This window comes from Sphaeramia orbicularis, chromosome 11, assembly GCF_902148855.1.
Source record: "Sphaeramia orbicularis chromosome 11, fSphaOr1.1, whole genome shotgun sequence".
Taxonomy (NCBI): Eukaryota; Metazoa; Chordata; class Actinopteri; order Kurtiformes; family Apogonidae; genus Sphaeramia; species Sphaeramia orbicularis.
Window position 1 is genome coordinate 3,534,023 of NC_043967.1, and position 12,685 is coordinate 3,546,707.

The 12,685-nt window shown below is 39.3% G+C and overlaps 1 protein-coding gene across 1 annotated transcript in view; it reads left to right on the forward strand.

The window, feature by feature from the left end:
- Nucleotides 1-12,685, forward strand: part of LOC115427994 (focal adhesion kinase 1-like) — a 52,249-nt gene that overhangs the window by 10,494 nt on the left and 29,070 nt on the right. Inside the window, 5 exon segments of the mRNA XM_030146762.1 lie at nt 8,221-8,459; nt 9,891-10,060; nt 11,225-11,312; nt 11,507-11,586; nt 11,699-11,761. Of these exon segments, the coding sequence (XP_030002622.1) occupies nt 8,221-8,459; nt 9,891-10,060; nt 11,225-11,312; nt 11,507-11,586; nt 11,699-11,761 (640 nt within the window).

Sequence of the window (12,685 nt, forward strand, 5' to 3'; positions counted from 1 at the left end):
AAAGTGGTGATTATCTTGTAAGATTAACCTTCTGGATCCCATGGAGAGAGACAAGAAAATAGTATGACACCTGCCAGACCAATTAGATTTTACATACTTGTTGTTTTTATGTGTTCTTTCAGTTGGAATTTGATTTTCTATTTATTTTGGTTTACAGAAGGATGAAAGACTGCATGACCTCACATATTGTTGTCCTCATAGCAGATCTGCCTAAGTCATCCACTATACGGACAAAAGTATGTGGATACATTGAATTCAGGCATTTCTTTTCTAACAGGGATCTGGGATTGGGACAGCTGTAAACATAATGTGTCCCAATATTTATGTCCATATAGTTTAGAAACATCAATATTTGCTTAGAATTTAATGGGAGATTTTTCTTCCCAAAAATATAAAAAAAAAATTGAGTCAGAACATTTAAAAACATCATAGTCATGGATAAAACAAAAACAAAGCCAACGTTGAGAGAAATGATATAAAAACCATCTCTTCTATCTTTGCTTCCAAAATCCCTCAATTTAAACCAAACTAACCAAGGTAATGATATTTATCCCATAATATAAAACCATATTCTGACATTAATCATTTTTGTTTTGTATCCCAGACCCCTGTTAGAAAAGAAACACCTGAATTCAACGTGTCCACAGACTTTTGTCTATTTGTGTATGAGTTAGACAATTATGATATGAGGATAACAATATGATTCATTAAGTCTCTGTTTATCGATGTTCCTTTTATTGTGTGAGGACACATTATTGTTTACCACAAAACATTAGCATCGGGGGAATGGAAGTGAGGCTGATTCTGTCTCCAGTGTTATTTTTCTATTTAGTTTTTCAGTGTTTGTTGAAGTTGTTGATCTGTGGTATGAGGATGTATGTGTGGCCCGTACCACATGGGCTTGATGATAGTTCCGTCAGTCTGAGGGGCTCCTCTCCTCCTGTGGGTTAACATGGTACAAACCCATGTGTTTGACTGAGGTGAGCTCCATAAACAGTAGGAGGAGGAGGCGTTTCTGTTCAACAGGATTAGCATATTCATAGATCCGACTCCTCCTGCCTCTCAGTCTTTGTCATTCCCCACTCAGCTTTGGGTTGTGCTGTTGTGCTCTTCTTTTCCTCTGCACTATTTACTCTTCCCTTCTATTCCTTTTGTTTTTCTGTCATTCTTTTTTTTTTGTTCAAGTTCTGATTCCAAAAAGAGATGATAACCTGTTTAGTTTGTTTTGTTCGCCTCATACTCTGCGCCAGCTTGTCCACAGTTACCTCTTTTTCTTCACTCAAATCAACACTGTTGAAGTCAGAGCTTTTCTTTCACTGTCAGCGGGCTGCCACATTGAAATAACTACAATCTTCTCCTGAGCAACAATTGCTTTACACTTTACCACGGCAACTGTGTAACTACGGAGCACAGGCATGGGGCAGAAACTGGCCCATAAACAAACAGGGTGGCACCGTCACGGAGGTGGAGAGGACAGATAGAGAAGTGGACAGAAAGAGAAGTGGACGGAGAGAGAAGTGGACAGAGAGAGAAGTGGACAAAGAGAAGTGGACAGAGAGAGAAGTGGACAGAGAGAGAGGTGGACGGAGAGAGAAGTGGACAGAGAGAAGTGGACAGAGAGAGAGGTGGACGGAGAGAGAAGTGGACAGAGAGAGAGGTGGAGGAAGAGGAACAGGTTCTTTCTGTGTCTTCATTGTCTTGGATGACCTGGGAGAACTGTGGAGAACAACAGGAAAAGACTCAGAAGACAAGAATTACCAACAAGGGAAGGATGGAAGTTTCATATTTTAACTGGATGGACCAGTTTTATTTTTATTGCATATTGAAAAACAACATCGGTATTTAAGTAAGACATCAGGAAAACTAGCTTTTAAGGATTCACGCCTTCATGTCAGTCAAATGAAGCTGTTGACAGAAGGTGGACACTTCTATTGCAGACAGTGCATGTGTACAACAGTGTTCTGCAGTCGTTACTGGGTCTTAGTTGGTGTTAATTAATGTAACTTTTATACAAAAGGAGTTCAGTGTAAACTCCTGGGGGTGATGTTGGTGTCTGAAGCTGGAGACTGCATCTCGGCTGTTGGTGGAGACAGACACAAGGACAGACGGAAATGTGGTTCAATGGCAACAAGTGGCTGCAGCCCCTTCCCCATATGCTGGGACAGAGGTGAGACAGACACAATGAGACTGAATGAGACAGACTGAATGAGACAGATAGAATGAGACAGACTGAATGAGACAGATAGAATGAGACAGACTGAATGAGACAGATAGAATGAGACAGACACAGTGAGACTGAATGAGACAGACTGAATGAAACAGACTGAATGAGACAGACACAATGAGACTGAATGAAACAGACTGAATGAGACAGACTGAATGAAACAGACTGAATGAGACAGACTGAATGAAACAGACTGAATGAGACAGAATGAAACAGACTGAATGAGACTGAATAAAACAGACTGAACGAGACAGACAAATGAGAGTGAATGAAACAGACTGAATGAGACAGACTGAATGAGACAGATAGAATGAGACTGAATGAGACAGACACAGTGAGATTGAATGAGACAGACTGAATGAGACAGACACAATGAGACTGAATGAAACAGACTGAATGAGACAGACTGAATGAAACAGACTGAATGAGACAGACACAATGAGACTGAATGAAACAGACTGAATGAGACAGACTGAATGAAACAGACTGAATGAGACTGAATGAGACTGAATAAAACAGACTGAACGAGAGAGACAAATGAGAGTGAATGAAACAGTCTGAATGAGACTGAATGAGACAGACTGAACGAGACAGAACAAGACTGAATAAGATACTTAGTATGATAATTATTGATAGTGATAGATTGACCCTGAACTAACATTAAAACAAACGTTAAAACAACAAATGCTGTTTCTCAATATGCGTTCTTGTCTGTCATTCTGTTTTCCTGAAACGTCATCAGTCGCGGCCCAAGTACTGTTCCAATTGAAAGTAAACCAAGAACACATGGAATACCCTGATTTTGTTGTTGTCTGTTAGCTTAAACCAATGATGCGTTGATTGGTGACTCATGTAGACTTGGCTGGTAAATATCCCAAGTTGCAGTTGGTGCTACTCTCCAGTGCTACGGCAGCTTCTGTGAAAACTGAATTCAGAAATGTTTAATTGAGTAGATGAACGTAATGAAATGATGTGATATATTGTTAGAACACGAAATACACCTTTATTATCATGATATGGGATTCAACCAAATGTATTAGCGTTAAGAAAAATATCCAAAATGAATAAATGACATGTAAATACTAGTACCAATGTACTGAAATCAAATCAGTGACATTGTGGTGATTTGAGGGAAATACATTATGGAGCTGAGGACAAAAATACAGCAGAGACAGGGAGAAAAGTTCACAAGTCCGTTCTCTGGGACGGTTCTGACCAAGACCGTACTTGCTGAGTTGTTGATATAGCGAAAGTCACACCAGAGTACACTGGTAATCATTGTTTTTAGATGTTTTTGCTTTTTTTTGTGAGATAAAGCAGTGCGACAGCCCAAATATGGTTCTGTGTCATCACTGAACTTCTGCTGTCTCACATTCACACATACACATTAACCCTTCATTAGCTGTGTGTTGATGCTTTCTCCTAGAACAGGGGTGTCAAACATGAGGCCCAGAGCTCAGAGCCGGCCCACCAAAGGGTCCATTCTGGCCCGTGGGATGAATTTGTGAAATGCAAAAATTATAGTCAATGGTGTTAAGATCATTTTAGTTCAGGGGCCACATACAGACCCATTCAATCTCAAGTGGATTGGACAAGTAAAATAATAACATAACATAAATGATGTCAACTCCAAAATTTTCTCTTTGTTTTTGTGTCAAAGAGTAAAATTACATGATGAAAATGTTTACAATTACAAACTATCTTTTCACAGTGCTCTGCCTGTTATTAAACATTTTGTGTATTTGTAAATCCACTATGATCTATAAGTTGTAATGCACATGTGTAAATGGTAAACTGAGACATAATAATGGTAAACCTGCACTTTCACTTTTTAAAACAAACAGAGAAAATTGGAGTTTTTATCCGTAGGGTATTATGCTATTTACTGGTGCTTGAGATCAACTTTTGCCGCATTTCCACTACGTGGAACCAGCTCGACTCAGTTCTGGTACCAGGTCCTATTCTGGGAGACTGTTTCCATTACAGGATACTACCGACTTTACAGTACCTGGACGTCATAGCGATGCAGCGTGTTACTTCCGTGTCGTCTGCTCAGAGAGTTGCTGATAAACTCGCTCGTTGCGTGTTGTCCCGTTAAGCTCATGCTGAATTTTTCGTCGGCCAAGACTGAATATCCTCGACCATGGTGTAGTTTTACAGGCTGTCATCATGTGGATTAACCTACTGTTATATTTACTGTAAACTTCCGCATCTGTTTTTTGTGAAACGGCGGGTCACTGAAACAACTCTCTGGCCAATCAGTGGTCTGCAGTGTTTACACATCACCTTTTAGTATCTGCTCCCCAGTCTGGGAACCTTGGCGGAGGTGATACCAAAAAACTAGTACCGGGTACCTGATTCTAGGTCCTTTTTTAGTAATGGAAACCCAAAGAGGCCGAGTTGAGTCGAGCCCATACCTCATAGTGGAAACGCAGCATTTGGCTGTATGTGGAACCTGAACTAACATGAGTTTGACAGCCCTGTCCTAGAACATATCAGTTTACCTTTAACTGAGGAGCAAAGAGAAGAACAGGAAAAAAGAAACAGAAAAAAAGACTTAGATCTCAGTATGTTTCTCTGCACATGTTCCAATAGCAACAGTACACTATAAAACAAATACCTGCACACTCATACCCACAGGCTTAAAAACCATGAAATACCGGGAAATGTGTCAATGCCAGGACGCCTGAGACAGGAAAAATGGCTCCTGAGATGCATTGTATTTTTTCTATGACACTCAGTGGTACTTCAGGCTCAGCCTTGACCTGGACTGCACTGCTCTGTCCTTCGCTGTCTCATTGTTCAGCACATTTCATCTCACCGATTCACCGAGTCACATGATCTATACAGATTTCCTGTGAAAAAAGTGGCTTCATGTAGGATTTAGGTCGGTCAGTAGGATTTAACATGTCACATCAGTTAGTTAGTTTACTCTGTAATGTGAAGAAGCCCCAGTTCATTAATATTTGATATGTAAATAGTACCACACGTTACATGTTTTCACCTTATTGATGTAACTGTGAAGGCAGACAGCACAGGTTAAACTGGGCTGTGGCTCAATGCTTTGACTGCTTGTTTGGTGTGTAATTGTTTGCTGCATCTCATCTGTACATCAGATGTGTTAAAGGGAAGGCGTCGGCTCACATGTCATTTGTCTAATAAATATCACAAAATAAAGGTGGCATGGTGTGTAGGGCTGCAACGATGAGTCGACTCTTGAAATAGTCATTAGTTGCAGCCTTAATGGTGGTGAAGGGTTAACACCAGGCCCCCAGACTGAGGCCCTTCTGTGTGGAGTGGGCTTCTTTTTCCTGTTTTTGCATGGCTTCTCTGGGTTCGCTGGGTTCCTCCCGATGCCTACATGCATCTTAATAGATAAGATAGAATATGAACTTGGTGGTCATAGTAGATGTAAAGATGCAAAATAAATGACTAATAATTACACCCTGACAATAAAACACAATGTTATAAAACAGACCTCAGATACAGTACTGATATGAAGTGTAAAGTGCCAACTTAATAATGGCTTAAAGGTTCGCTCTAATATGAGTGTGAATGGTTTTCAGTCTTTTTATGTCCAGGGTGAACCTTACCTGTTGGTGGCTCCACCCCCTTCACAACCCTGTAGAGCACAGGTATCAAACATGGGACCCAGGAACCAAATCTGGCCCGCCAAAAGGGTCCAATCTGGCCCATGGGATGAATTTCTGAAATGGAAAAATTACCCTGAAGATAGGGCTGTGCACTTAATCGAAATTCAATTACGATTTCAATTATTAGACGCAACGATTACAAAAATTATGTAATCGAGAAAAAACGATTATTAATTTTGAGTTGTTTTAATTCACGCGCACGCAAGCTGATGAGCGCATGAGCTGCTCTGCCCCGCCCCCCCTAAGCCCTAAACTACAGCTGCCAGCTAGCCGGCAGGTCCACCCCAAGAGGAAAGTTGTACCTAGCGGTCTGGACAAATGGCAGGAGAATCACAGCAGAAGTGCTTGGTAAACAAAAAAGGCAAGTCAGATTCAATTGTATGGAATCACTTTGGGTTTGATGAAGAAGACGAAGAGCAAAAACACATTACGTGCAAAAAGTGTTTCGTAGTTGTGTCCGCACCGACCGGTAACACAACAAACCTTTTTAACCATCTAAAGTTTAACCACCACCACCTTTATCATAATCTTATGAAAAACTAAAACACATAAAAACAACTTCGTCCGCAATGCAATCTTCAGTTTCCGAATCTCTTTATGCTGCAACTCCCGTATTAACCTAACCCGTATAACCCTAACGTACGAATTCTAGATGGCTGATGCATACAGAAGGCCTTAACTGAAACCTTACGGCACGCCACTGAATTTATTATGTTTCATACTACATTGAACATACTTGAATTTATAATTTGCACTTTACGTGAGTTTTTATTTTTTATTTTTTTAATTGCTACAGTTCTATGGCAAGTCTATAGCAGTTTAATTACAGTGCACTATTTATTTACAAAAGGAAACATACTTGAATTTACAGTACACTTATTTGCATTCAAAGATTTTTTTGTTTCGTACAAAAGTGAACATACTTTGCTTTAGTGGTTAAAAGCTTTATTTATCTTTAAAGAGTATATTTTACATTGTTTTGCAAGAAAAAAATAAACAACTTTAAGGTTAACAAATAATCATTTTTAATAATCGTGATTTCAATAATTGCTAAAATAATCGTGATTTTTTTTTTTTCTATAATCGAGCAGCCCTACCTGAAGATATTAACAATCAGTGGTATCAAAGTCATTTTTAATTCAGCTTCTACATACAGATCAATATAATCTCAGGTGGGTCAGACCAGTAAAATACTATTATAATAACCTATAGCCTAAATAATGACCACTACAAATTTTCTCTTTGTTTTAGTGTAAAAAAGTATGGAAATGTTTGCATTAACAAACTATCCTTTTACAAAAAATGTGAATAATCTGAACAAAATATGAACAACCTGAAATGTCTTAAAAGAAGTAAGTGCAATTTTACCAACATTCTGCCTGTTACTAAATGTTTTGTGTATTTGTAATTGTAATTTAAGTTGTAACGCACATGTGTAAGTGATAAACTGAGGCAGAATATTGGTAAAATTGCACTTGTTAATTTTAAGACATTTCAAGTTGTTCATGTTATTCAGATTTTTACGGAAACTTTGTAGATGTAAACGTGATCATAATATAATTTAACTTTTTTCACTGTTATTATTTTCCTGGTCCGGCCCACTTGAGATCATATTAAGGCTAATGTGGCCCCTGAACTAAAATGAGTTTGACAGCCCTGCTGTAGAGGATTAAATGGTTCCAGGCTGTGAATGAATGAATATCACTAAATAATGCGAAATCCTACCACAGTTTTCAAAAAGCTTGATGTGATGTCCTCTGGGTTGTGTCTCTGTCAAATGAAGTGTGAAGTGCTTAAAGATATCAAATTAGCAGGGACAATAACATACTGTTATTGCAAGTATTATTTGATTGATATATGATCTAGAGTTTTGGATTGTTAGCTGTTTTTTTTTTGTTATTAACCAACTAAATCATTAGACCTCCACACCCCAACAGATTTTACTGTCAGCTAACATGATAATTGATTAAACCGCAGAAACTTGTGTCTTATTTAATTTTGCCTGAGAAGCCGAACTGCTTGCCATGCTATTAATGGGAATGATAACTGATATTTTCTTTTATCGTGTAATTATTAGAAATCCTAAAGTGTGTTGCTTTTGAAAAAAGTTAAAGTGTAGGACATGATCAGGATAAAACCACCTCTGCCTCAGTTTGATCCCCAACAAACCTCAAAATTCTAATGAGTGTCATGTATTTTTGTAGTCTTAGAAATTATGACGCACTTTTCCAGATTTTTGAACATTTTATATCAAGACAAGCTGATGACAAATTGTATGATCATAGGAGGGAGGACGTCCTTTTTGATTTGATTGACACGTCGTATATTTTTCTGTGTTTCCAGAATATGACAGACACCTAGCAGCCGCAGTATCAGCTGGGAAAACCATGGCAACAGCCTACATGGACCCCAACCTAAACCACGCCCTCCTGGGAGGAGCCAAGTCCCGGCTGAGTGCTGGGGCATCAGACAGAACTGGCTCTGTGGACAGGGTTCTTAAAGTTTTCCATTACCATGAGACCAACACTGAACACAGCTTCTGGTCGTCCAATATCAGATATGGAGACGCCACTGATGTCAGGGTAAGGAGACATGCATCTTTCCTTTGTCCTCACATGGATGTCTATATGGTTGCCATCAGCACTGATTAGTTTTACATATCGTTAGCCTCATAGCATAATTTCCTAAGACACATTTTTGGCCAAATTGTGGTATCTGTGTAACTTTACTCTCCTAACACTGCCGCTTCATTTTATGCAGGTATCACAAAAATATGACTTAGGCTATTATGCTATGAGGCTAGCGATATTGTATGTAGGCCAGAGTTAGACATGCAGAGTCACGTGGCCAGTGACAGGTCTATGCTCACCTGGACACATCAAACATCAAACTTTTTAACATACTGTTTGATAAATTCCACCTGACATGGTTTGAGGAGTCAAGTCCCAGATATGCATGTTGGCTTATTCTCGTACAGAGTTTTCTCAAATTTGTGAGTGCATAAGAGAGTGATACACATTTTCTGCTTGAGTTTATATTTAAAGACTAGAGATCAGCGCAGCTCATGTTTATTGCGTAATACAATTTGTTAATGATGTCCAATGTTGTGGCAACAGAGTGACTGATTTTGATAAATGAATGTATGTTTACTGAGTAGCTAGTTCAGAATAGGTTACAGTGTTTTAGCAACTCAGCAAAAGTAGTATATTTCAACTTTATTTGTGTTATATAATTATTCAACCCGAAGTGGTGTAGTGAGTAGCTTCTTCTTCCTTAAGGCTCCTGTGAACTGTCCTTAAGGCTCTCCTATCTCTTGTATTGGAGTGAGTGTAGTGCACACACACCATTTAAACTCAGGGTGTGTATGGTAAAGGGAGAGTCCTTTGGCCCGAACAGGAAACCTGTGACTTGACTGTTCACTAAACCACCAAAAACACTTTTAAACTCCACTTGAAGACAGATTATACACAGCACTCACAGGCTCACTTTTTTGTAATTTTTTTTTTCTGGGATCCCTATTGTCTTCTTCGTCATGTGAGACAGGTGGGCCGGTGCCCTTGCGCCTTCTATTGGCGAACCCTAACTGTCTAAAACACAACCAGAAGTTAACACAAATAAAAGTTGCACACATCAGGCTGAAATTGTGGAAAAAAATTCCACAGGAATCTGACTTCCCCATTCTCTAGTACTGGTGATGTGAGAGTGAGACTCTGGACAGAAATAAATGTTGTGACATTCATGATGACATTGAGTGTGCAGAAGCATTGCATGGCATAAACTGACCAAAAATGACACGGTGAATGGGACCTGAAATCAGAGCTGAAGCCAACCCCCACTGTGAGTGTGGCTTTTTTCTTCACTGCGCTGAATTGGTCACAGTGAGGTATTACTGATAAGTAAGACTTTCTGTCTTTAAGTCAGAAGTCTTATAAAAACATGAATTATTTGTGCTAGAGGAAGGCAGTAAAAGAGTATTCATAAAATATATATCTAAGCACCGTCTTCATCTTCAGGGGATCATCCAGAAGATTCTGGACATCCACAAAGTACGCTGGACTAATTGTTTTGGGCTCCGCCTCAGCCACGCCCATACCAGAGACCAGGTGCATTGGCTCCACCCTGATATGGGTGTGTCACATGTCAGAGAGACGTACGAACAAGCCAGATCCAATGACGAGTGGAGGTGAGAGACATTACTTCTTTATTTGTCTAATGGAACTTCCTTTCCTTCCCTTCACATCCAAAACTATATCTTTCACAGGAGAAGTTCAGAAAGAGTTGGGTGGACGCATCACAAGCAGTTTCTTGCCGTAGTCGTGACTTATTTGGCTTTGTAAATGTATTTAAAGTCTGTGTTTTAGTGTCAGCAGTTGACTAGAGGCACAAGTGATAAACTGCCAAAGGCCCATGAAGAATAGCTCAGCTGTCTGTTCTGTGGTGATGTGCCCTGTGTACGTTGTAGTCTGTATGTGTGTGTATTTATGACCTTTAGTGGTATGAAGGGCTCATTTATACTCTACGTTAAAGATGCAGACGGATATGGATGGAGCTTTCTGTCCATGCCCTGTGTACATTACGTGCGTAATTCTGTCCGTTTTCCGGGAGCTTGCAGATACGTACCCAGATGGAGAATATGGAGCAGTACCAACAAGAACAGTGGAGGCAGTGTGGAGATTTGAACAGAATAATTTCCATAAATAGCGGCACTTTTCAAAGAGTGACTGTGTGAGTTAGTGAAAAACTACCAACATACTTCTGACAACTACCCTTCTGAATATCAACATTAGTGTTCACATTAGTAAAACCTACTCTGTCGTCGCCATCTTTGTTATTATTGACCTTCTTCTTCTTCATCTTCTTCTTCTCAAAAAAACATTACTTTTCTTCGTGGTATTCGGCCAGTATGATAATTAAGAGGGCGTCATCTGGTAGATTGATTGAGAAACACTCATTCCAACGTACAGGATGCATGGAAGTATGAAGGCAGTGATGCATGACAACGTTACAGACCGATGAACCTATTTATATACGTAAACCGAACGTAAATGACCCCTAATGCTGTTGTATGGAGAGTTTTTATGCCGTGACCTTTAAGACTCATAGAACCAGACTGCGTCAACATGTCCCCATCTGTATCCTCTCTACACGTCAGTTATCACATTTGCATTTTTGTCACTTTTTGAAGCCGTTCCTACTCTTTCCTTGGTTTATCTGCTAATGTTTTTTTTTTTTTTTTATTGTAAAACATTTCAATAAGTACTTACAAGAAATTACTAATGTCACTATTCAATTAATTCATGTTTTGATTGAAGTCATTCCTTTTTCACTTTTTTCTTCCTCCTCATAGGTATGAGTTAAGGATACGGTATCTACCAAAGGGCTTTGTCCAACAGTTTACAGAAGACAAACCTACACTCAACTATTTCTACCACCAGGTACACACAGTGGCACGCACATACACAACTACACAAACATATGTCCTATTGTCCTTATGAATGTATGGTCAGATCTGAGGCATGTGCCATTTGGGTATATTTATCTGTCAGATACATGGTCTGATATTTGATGTTTGGAGAAGTTAAGGTTTTGATAAACACAAGAATGCTCTTGTCATTTTTGTTCCTGTTAGGTGAAGTACGACTACATGACGGAGATTGGAGATCAGGTTGACCAAGATGTGGCTCTGAAACTGGGCTGTTTAGAAATCAGGTGAGGCAGCTCATCTTTTTATTTGTTACAGTTCTTTGTCTCCTTTCTTTGAAATGTGACTATATCTGTTGTAGATGGAGCTAATTTTGTGTCTGCCTGGTTTCAATTCCAGGAGGTTTTTTAAGGAAATGAGAGGAAATGCCCTTGACAAGAAATCCAACTATGAACTACTGGAGTAAGTATTTCTTGGTGAGCGAAATACTGCATCACCACATGTCAGCATGGCTCCTGATCTGCACGTCGACGTCTTCTTCACCTAATCACTTCCCTTCTTTGCTTGTAGATCAGATGGTCATTTGGAAGTTGTTTATTTGCAGTCTAAGGTGTTTTCAGTTGCGTTAAAACCTCTCCAGATCAGTAGGTTCATTTCAAACACATTCCTACTCCTCTTGAATAACCCTTTGTTTTCTCAATGATCATATATCGGCTGTTTTCACTGTGGTTTGCTCTGAGTTGATTTATCTCCCTGTTTGATAAATGCCAGTGCAGAACATTAACACGTGGTGGTTTTAATGAGGCTCGGCTCCAACACAGCAGTTCTAATGAGCAGCGCAATTCCAATGAGCTCTTCCTCTCTTTATGTCCATCAGCCTATCGAGTTCTCCAATTAAAAGAGAAGAATGTCCACTTTCTTTCCACCAGTGTCTCTTTGTTTTTCTTCCTTTCTCGTTGTTGCAGTCCTTCTCTCTGTCTATGCTCTCTTTTTCTCTTTCTATTATGGTGTGTGTTGGACTCTTTGTTTAGTCTCTATCTGTCCGTTGCTGGCTCTCTGCTCATTGGACTAAGATGTTGTCATGCATGTTTTACGCTGAGATGAGAATGAGAGGGAAAGGCTGAAGGGGCTTTGATCCACCGTCAGAGCTGGGTCTTTGCTGACCATCCTTTGTCAATTAAAATCTCTACTGGCCATTATGTAACAAATGAATGACTGTTCACAAAGAAAAGAGTAGTTTTAACCATTTTGTCCCTTATAGGAAAATTCTATATAAGCCCAAATGTTATCAATATTCGCTTTTAAGTGAATTGAAAAGTAACTGTAATTTAATTGTGTTTATGTGTGTGTGTGTGTGTGTGTGTATATACACATTTATATGTGTGT